The sequence below is a fragment of the Limulus polyphemus genome, unplaced genomic scaffold (genome assembly GCF_000517525.1).
Source record: "Limulus polyphemus unplaced genomic scaffold, Limulus_polyphemus-2.1.2 Scaffold232, whole genome shotgun sequence".
Classification (NCBI taxonomy): Eukaryota; Metazoa; Arthropoda; class Merostomata; order Xiphosura; family Limulidae; genus Limulus; species Limulus polyphemus.
This window is the reverse complement of record NW_013665842.1, coordinates 404,959-414,588: the sequence shown is the minus strand read 5'-3', so window position 1 is coordinate 414,588 and position 9,630 is coordinate 404,959. Positions and strand designations below refer to the sequence as shown.

At 29.8% G+C, this 9,630-nt stretch overlaps 1 protein-coding gene across 2 annotated transcripts in view; it reads right to left on the bottom strand.

Moving 5' to 3' along the window:
* Positions 1–2,199: 2,199 nt before the first annotated feature.
* The window catches only part of LOC106478615 (UPF0729 protein GD16342-like), an 11,387-nt gene continuing 3,956 nt past the window's right edge, over positions 2,200–9,630 (bottom strand). For both annotated transcript variants that reach the window (XR_001292074.2, XM_022382229.1), the window contains 2 exons: positions 7,076–7,307; positions 2,200–3,414 (listed from right to left, as the gene is read on the bottom strand). Coding sequence is in view for 1 of the 2 variants with exons in the window: in XM_022382229.1 (XP_022237937.1) it covers positions 3,352–3,414; positions 7,076–7,270 (258 nt within the window). In the remaining variant the exon portion in view is untranslated. Of the gene's footprint in view, positions 3,415–7,075; positions 7,308–9,630 lie in introns of those variants that run through there.

The window sequence follows — 9,630 nt, the reverse complement described above, 5'->3', positions numbered from 1 at the left end:
CCTTACCTCCAATAGTTCCTCATCTGCAGAAGCCAAGGGCTGAAATTTGTTGCTCAAATGAATAAACTCATTATAACTATGTTCACTACTTTTTTACTCTAACAGTACTCCGAAAGTCATCGTCAGTTGATGATATAGTGTTTATGATACGCCTTTGACCTCTATAGTGTAAAGAATTTGTTGTACATATGTATAATTAGTTCATATATATATATATATATATATATAATTTTGAAAACAAGAGGAGTGCATGCTGTTAGTTTATTTTTGAATTTATCACCAACAAGTCACAGACATCTACTGTAGAAGAATCCTTAGACCAACAACACCCATATTATTCAACCTACTTACTATATACTACTAATATATATATATATAATATTAAGAAGAATAAAGCCCAATTATTTTGACATCCTCCCATTTCATGTGCTTGCTTAAAAGTGTGAAAAATCAATGAAACTGGTGCCAGTTAAAAAGATAACTGCATCAGTTTTATGACTTATCATCAACAACACATTGTAAACAATTTCATAATCAACTAATAAGCATAAGACCATTTCAATCAGAGTTTATATAACACTTGGTGATGGAATAGGTAGTTGATTAAATATCGTTTTAAAGCCATTGACAATATTATGTCGACTCACAGTCTTCAAGATTTAGAAAAGATAAACAAACGTTGTTGGAAAGATACGTAGACTAAATGTTTAAAACAAGGATTCACTTAGGATATTCCAAACATGTATCATGTTGAGATATCAAAGAAAATTGGATGGATTATTAATTGTGAGAGATATTAGCTATATATATTTATCAGTTTCATATTTAGTTTTACATTCAATGTCATAAAATCTTAATTTCACTTTTTTGAGCTTATGAATACATTCTCTGGAACTAGTTTCTAATTTTTAATTACTGTCAATCCTTAATAAAATATAAAATTCTGTGAATTATTCATTAGTTAAAAACTGCAGAAAATAATGTTTAACTCTTTAATGAAAGAAGCTTTAATAATGGCAATATATGCACAAACATCACAACGAGTTTTATCACAACTCCTGTAACATTTTACCCAAGCTATAACATATTAGGCATAAATCTTTACGTGAGAACATTTTGCATTTTCTACACCTTTCACTTTTTTTATTTATGCCTAAAGAAATATTTTCCACTAAATCGTTTACAGTATTGTTGCCTGTCTTATTTGCTGCCCTGATCCAGATATTTCAGGATTCCAGAAACTACAAATACAAATTCATCGGAGCAGTCATCTCCATAAACTGAAACAAAGAAAGCAAGATCATCTGGATTTATAGCAACTGACAGTATCAACAGTTTTTATAGCTCAAGGGATTTCTTTGACTGACAGTACTGATAGTTTTTATAATTTAAAGGATTTGTTTGACTGACAGTACTGATAGTTTTTATAATTTAAAGGATTTGTTTGATTGACAGTACTGACAGTTTTTACAATTTAAAGGATTTGTTTGACTGATAGTACTGATAGTTTTTATAACTCAGGGGATTTGTTTGATTGACAGTACTGACAGTTTTTATAACTCAGGGGATATGCTTAACTGACAATACTGAAAGTTTTTATAACTCAAGGGATTTGTTTTGAGATAGAAATGAAGATGACATTTGAAATTCTCAGTTTGTGGTGTATGAAAATTGTTTTGAAAATTATGTATCCCCTACAATTTCAGCCTCTGGAAAATCAGAATAATTAATCAAATTTACACTGCAAAGTTTCGTAATAGCTAAAAAATGTTGCAACTCATTATGCCGCTATCTGTACATTTCTTTGTCATTTCTCAATCGGTTAAACTATGCCCATTAATGACTACAAAGATCACTGTTGGCATCCATTAAAAAATTTATTAATGTTCTACTAACACAAGCAAATTTGTAAACAATTTCAATGAAATAATAATGAAGACTATGTATATAAATACACCCATGTAAATTAATATTCAATAACTACAAGTACAAGTAGTATTCCCTCATTTAACAAGTTTTTAAGATGTACTTTAAATTTAAAAGTTTCAATAAAGTACTAGTATTGATTCAATAATACATTTGAATTGCCTTCAATAATATGTTAGAAGAACTTATGGTAATTAGCATGCTAACTTTCTATACTTCATCTGTAATTAACGTTTAGTAGAATTATTATAATCACATAGAGTTTGCTGGTTCTAACAATAAGTTTAATAATCATTACTAAATCCTTCTATACAAGAAGCCATTCACTCAAAGCAAATAAAACTCCAGAGACAGACACTATAAAAACATTTTGAAAATATACACTAGATTATGGTAAAGAACCACATTCTCAAAACTTTTCCAGTAATCCATTTGATTTTTGTTACAAAACTTCTAAAGTACTAATCATTATTAAAAAATTCAAATTGAAACTAAAAAGTTAACACACAAAAAAATTCAATAAAATGTATGGAATGAAATAGTTTTAAAATCTTTGGTTTGGTTTCTTTTGAATTTTGCACAAAGCTACACATTTCAATCTGTACCCATGCTTTATTTATTTAATATACTGACTTTTTATCCCTCTAGTAGTGAAAGTTGAAAAACTGAACTCACCAACAAAGATTTCTTTTCGGAAAGCCCATCAAGATTCCATTATTCCGTGAAACCTCTTAATATTTAAACAGTTATTAAGTGAGAGGATCTACAGATTGTGTTTATGGCTATTATTGGCGTGAGTGAAAATGCTCTATGTTGATTAAACATTTTCTAATTCACACAATTTCAACAAATTATCACTTGCTTTTGAATGTGGAAAAGATTTACATTTTGTAAAATTACCTTCGTTGGCACTAACTGCACTAGCTGTCCCTAATTTATCAGAAACAGGCTAAAGGGAAGGCAGCTAATCAAAACCACCCACTACCAACTCTTGGGCTACTCTTTTATCAATGAAGAGTGGAATTGTCTTTCACATCATAATGCTCCCACAGCTGAATAGGCAAGCATGTTTGGTGATGAGGGAAATATTGGATTACATTAGAAATTTAAAAATATGCTAGAAGTCAAAAGAAAATGAAAACAAAATGGTTTTGTAATAAATATTTCTTCCTATACATGAAAAGAAATGTCATATCAACACATGCTGAGTATTACAACACAATTCTATATTACACAAACATCATTTTGATGTAACATTTTCACCAGATACACATACTACTTGTTTTGAAACAACTGTATTCTGTGAAACATAACTGAGGATGAGATTAAATATATTCTTACTTGTAATTCTTTATCCAAGTGCATATACATTCATAAAATATACATAACAGTCAACATTTTTTGTAATAAGTCATCTTCCAGCAATCATAAATCTTTCTTTTCTTGTACTGTTACTTCTCCATTACTGAGCAACCCATTCTCTTTGACCTAATGTTTAGAGAAAAAAAAAATTAAATAAATATGAATGCAGTTAGATGGAAATATTTGTTCACAATATTCAAATCTCTCTGAAAAACTGAGTAACATTAGGCACATACCCAGCCATTAACGACAGTGTTAAGTTTTCTCCTATGTATTAATACTTTTAAATTGGCTTTCTTGTTATGTATTAAGAACTTGTAGGACCTATAACAGAAGCTATTCAATCTTAGTCATAATCTTGTGGCTCTGTTAACTTCCCTAATCTTCATCCATTATTTACTAGCTTGAGAGTACATCAAAGTAACAAACATGCAATGTATTATTTCTTTTGACATGTGGTATATAAGCATAACATGTTTTGTATCTCACGTATTAATATAGGAATTTTCAAAATTTGTTATTTGTGTTATTTCCACATAACACATTGGTCAAAAAGGTCACTAAGTTCATTTTTCTCTAGCTACCCATTGTTCTATGTTATTCACCTACAATATGCAATTTTAATCTTTCCATGGGAAAGATAGCTGCTAGGTGAAGTTACAGCTATCTTTTCTACTTGAAGTCAGATGACCTCTTATATTTAATTAAGAATGATCGGTCACATTGTTATCACTAATCACCTTGAGTATGACATTAATGAATTAAGTAGATAATACACGATTTCATCTGATACAGTTTGGTACAGAAGATCAACTAGGTTAGTCCTATCTACAATCTGATCTGAGTTAGAGCAACATCACACCTACCTGTCTAGTAAAGTCAGCTATCTGTTGTGGCAAATAAAGTACATATTTTCACTGTGTTTTATTTAAATAAAGATTGTTCCTTTTGACTGTACATTTGTGTTCAGTCTATTTCTCACAAACTCAGTTAGTCAGAAAATACAGAATTATTTTACATAACATACCTTGACAAATCTTGTATTATTTTTAGGGGAAATAAGGACTATTGGAAAATACCACAAATGTATATTTAAGTTCATTGTGCTCTAATATCGGAAAAACTATTTAAGTTAGTTGCAAAGTCAATATTTCCTATAATTAATTAAACCATAACTGAAGGTTTCAAAACCTAATCAATCTGTCTGATCTGAATACTAAAAACAAATAAAATGCAGTATATTGTTCATAAACTTTGAGCTTTCTTTTCTGGTATGATTATTTGACAAAACAGTGAACAAAATTGCATAAATACACAATATATACACTGGTTCATATACAAGTTTAGAAATCTTCAAGAGAGAAAACCCAGGAAGTGAAAAAAATATTTCCAAATCCAAACCACTAATAGCAACTTTTATATAGACTACATGGTTGAATATGTTATATTAAAACAATTTGAATAAGTAAATTAGCAAGTTACGTGACAACAACAGTCAATATATGTTTGTCTTTGGTGTCCTAATTTGATCTGTATTCCTTTGTTTCAGTTGTTATTATGTATAAAGGACATCCTTATTTTGGAAATTATAAATCTTTCATCTTAACACATCTTACATCACCTAAATGGGTGAATATTTTGCATCAGGTAGGGTTATTAAGCACCCTTTTCAAAAGCAATCAGTTTTCAGTAGTATCATTCTACCTACAAAATGCCCAGCAGTGTCAAATGAAGTTTTGATACAAGCTGTTTTCCATCACAGAAAGAGACTTGAAAAGAGTCATACCCCAGCCTGTAAAGCAAGTGTATCATCATGTAATAGGTGAGAATCCATAAACACAAAAGTCTGTGACAAAAGCTAACCACAAGTCACAGTAAACAGTACATAATATAATCAAGAAAAACCTTCATCTGGAAGAGCAACACAAGTCACATGTTCACAAGTTGCTTCCATAATATATCAGTTAAACTCTCAAATACCTCAAGCAACTGAAGAATGATCTGGGTACTGATATTATTCCAAACAAAGACATATTGGTGAAGTTTCTGGACATAGGACCTGTGGATTTCTGTGCAATTGCACTGTGGAAACAGACACAAGGTAATTGTTGTCCTTGTACACTATATTGAATATGGAGGTATGTTTTAAATATAACAGCCTTACAAAGGAGCCTTTTACAATGTGAACTGTGCTTCAAGGCCATCGGATACAGCATGATCACATATGGACTGTAACAAAAACGAGGCTTCAAAATCACTTTAATATAATGTACTGAACCTTCTATAGCTTTTTTTTAACAAAATTACACACTTAGTCAAGTTCTACACTGCAGTTAACATAATTTAAATTGAGAATAATTTACAGTCCTGTATTTTTCTACAGTTTTACTAAGTTTCAGGCATATAATAATATAATAAAAATAAAATAATAATGGGTAATAACATACAAACATTTTAGACACCCATTAAGTAAAAAAACATACAAGTGCGCTAGTTTAGAATTATTGAACATATAAAATTTCCTGCAATTATTACTTTATTTTTTGTTATAGTTGTCTGTATAATCTATTTGCACACTATAAAAATATACTTTTTTTTTAATTCAGACATTTCTATGGTTTGTCAAGAGGAAGTTTTCAAATTATGTGATTGGCATGACTTAAAAACAAGAAATTTGAAAGTTCAGAAAATGATTTGATAATTATATAGCAATTTGTTGATCTTGTTTTTGTTCTTTTTATATTTTCATTAACAACATATCAAAAATATAAGCACCTTACTGAATAAAAATCTCTTTTGTACTAAACAGCAACAATAAATTGTATTTAATTATGTTCTTTTGTTTTTGTTTTGAGAGGAGGTGACTAACCCAAAAGGTTGATGCCTAAAAGTTTTTCATATTTCATTTTTTCATATGCCTAGAGCTAACAAAGAATAAGTGTAAAATCAAAATGCTCCCAAATGTAAAATAATATAGGATTATGTTCAGATATTGTAAAATACATATTATTTTGACTCTTTTTCAGTGATTAACAAAGTTCTAATAAATCTCTTTCACAAAAATAAAAGTTTTCATATTTAATTCTTGTGAAATAGATGAAGACTACAGAAATGCAAAAATTACCATAATCCACAAGACATTATAAATTTTTGTATAAAAAATATTACAAAATTTAGAAAGAAAGAAAGTTTTAAAATTCTTTCAGTAGTTGCAAGATTCTCGAAAACTAAAGCTTGTGGAAATCCAACCAAATACCTGCAATATCCTGACTTTTTTTTTTACGAGCTTACATGTACACTTCAGTCCCAGCAACTGCATGTGTGCTATGGAGGGGGCATCCACTTATTTAGGAGGGGCACATTTTGGAAATGGTAACCAAAGTCAATTAGCTTGTAATTACTACTATTATATGTGATTGTAAATTATTATTATATTTAAATTTAATTGTACTTTACTTTAATTTCTGATTTGTATTTGTCTTAGATTTTTTACCAATTTGAAACCAGAAACTAGGAAGGAAGGGGGAAACAAGATCTAAGTTGGACAGGCAACTCCCAACCTCACGCATGGCACCAGCCCTGCTACATTGTATCTTATACTAATATAAATACATTGATTACAAAATTATCCTGTAAAAATATTTCTGATTGGTACTTTGAGATTCATCTGCAATTTTCCATATGTATTATATCCATTTAAAATACAAGCTTCAAAAATGCAAAATATTAGTTACCACTTACAGATAGTGAGGATATTGAACTTTATATTTAGATAAAGAATACTAACCTCTTCTTTTGTTTCAGCAGTAACTGGACATTTGAGTTCTGCTTTTGGCTTACGTACAAGTTTACATCCTTCTGGAGTGCACTCAATGGTGGCATCAGCTACTTGAGGGTTCCAGTATTTGGCTATAATAGGCTGAATAAAGCGATACCACACCCACAACAAGATTGGTGCTAAAATACATGGCACACATACCATCTCTTCAAATTCTAAAAACACTTTCTGCTGTTTAGATCTGAAAATATATACTTTAATAAAAATGTGACACACATTGTAAACTTGCTATACCATATATAATTAGCCTGTTTCACTAATAAACTACAAGCAATAATCTTTTCATCAACAGTTACATGTAAAATTTTCTCCTTTAAGTTTAATTATATAAACAATACAATTAAAGATGACTGTATTTTAAAATACAGGTACATGTATGCCAGTCCAGATCCAAGATGAGTTGTGCCATAGTTGCTAAAAATGAGTCATACAAGAAAAAAAAAAGAAGTACACATTTTTTTATTTCTTTTGTTACTTCCACCTCACGAACATCACCAGGTTTCACAAGAATTTAGAACACTAAAAACATTTCAGGCAATTGAGCTAGATTCTAAGGTTTTCACTTCAATTGCATCTGTCCAATAAGCAGTCATGTATTCAAATCCTACCTAGTCTTGGTTTACATGTCATAAGAATATTTCTTGCTAATGCACAATACTTCTGTATAGGATGTTGAAAATATGAGCTACAGTCCAAAACATAATTCCACACCACATGTGCAATAAACACTGCCAGCAGTTAGAAGATTAATGTTTATTTTGTATAAGTAATATATATAAAATGCTCAAAGGCTCATGGTGAACATGCTTATATTAGAAAACCAATAAAGATGTAGATAACTCTAGTTATAATGGATAGAAATAGTCAGAAATTGCAATTCAAAATATTGTAAATACATGTTTTGTTTTTGCAAAGAATAATGTGTGAAAACATACAAAATTTTTTTCTTAAATATCTATCTTAACCCTTTGATGTAACATTTCTAATGCAAGTATAATAAATTCCTGTGATTTAATTTCAAGCAATTATGGCAGCGCTTTGTCAAAAGTAGCGAGTTAAAAATATTTATAAACACACTGATTACAAGTTGAAAATAAAAAAAGATAATTCTCTCTATATATACACATCACTAGTTTGATCTCCATTTGGATATTATTATTGTATACAGTTTTGGTCTGCTTAACTTTTTCAGCATAGGCTCGGTCCCTCAGCCCGGCCTCGTAACCATTTTGTGCTTGTTATAGTTTTCATGCTATAACTTTTAAATTAGTAAGTACATGTTAATGAAACTTGGCAGATTATCAGTAAACAATACAATGTTTCATATGCAAAAAAAAGTCTTAATGTTTGTTAAGCAATGTTTTTCTCATGCCATTTTTTCTTTTTGCATGTTGCCTATTCAACATGCAAAGTAATTTTCAATTTAAGATTAAAAATACTTTTATGCATCAGAAAATTTTCAAATTTCACATGCAAAATCTTTATAATGTCCAGATAGTTATAAAATGTTTCTTAAGAAAAAAACTTTATATTTCGTCTGTTATTTTCATTAACTAATCTCTATACACGTTTATTATATTGACCTTTCAGCCATGCCTGGTTAACAATACAAAAGTTGCAATGATGTGGCACACGTGCTCTCGTGTTACTGTATCAAATATTATAAAACTGACCTTTAGTCTTTACAGAATGACCTGTTTTGGCTGTGTTTTAGCAGACTAGTATTTTGTAAAATACAGTCACATTTCCATTATTATACATTATATATGTACATAAATTATTACTATTTAGAGATAATTTTTTAAACTTATTTTTCTTAAAACATAGAACAGTAAAAAAAAAGTAAAGCAAACAATTATCTCTTCTAGTTACAACCTTTGTACTCGGTTGCTGCTTAACGTAGGTTGCTAAGCCTTTAAAATTTCACACTTGGAGGATATGAAATATTTTTTAGATTTTAAATGTATACAGTTGAATAATCAAAAAATCACAAATTACTATATCGATACCACAATTTATCAAGCTTAGTAACTAAGCTGTATTTGGGGCTAAAACAATATGGAATTTCAAGCACACTTAAGACACAACCTACCTCTTTGAAGTCTTGATTCAAAAGACTGAGATGGCGTCCTAACATATGAAAATGCCTTTAAAAGCCACTAGGGGGACATTCTGAGCTTTGGAATGGTTATTCACATGTCATATGTTGAAGTAAGTGTATATAAGGGACCATTTCCAAAGATGGAAAGAGGTGAGCAGGGCCACTTTTGATTCATTACACGAGTGATATATCAGCAGGTTTATCAGGAGATATATCAGGAGGTTCTTATTTTATATTCCAGCTTGTCAATATCAGTAATTTGAGTTCATAATTCATACAAAACTGTAGACATAGTATTTTGACATCACAAACATCTAATATGAACCAGTGCTACATTCAACATACCACATGACACACAAAAAATCAACGTTTAACTGTTTTTTGTAACACTTACTTTTAAATT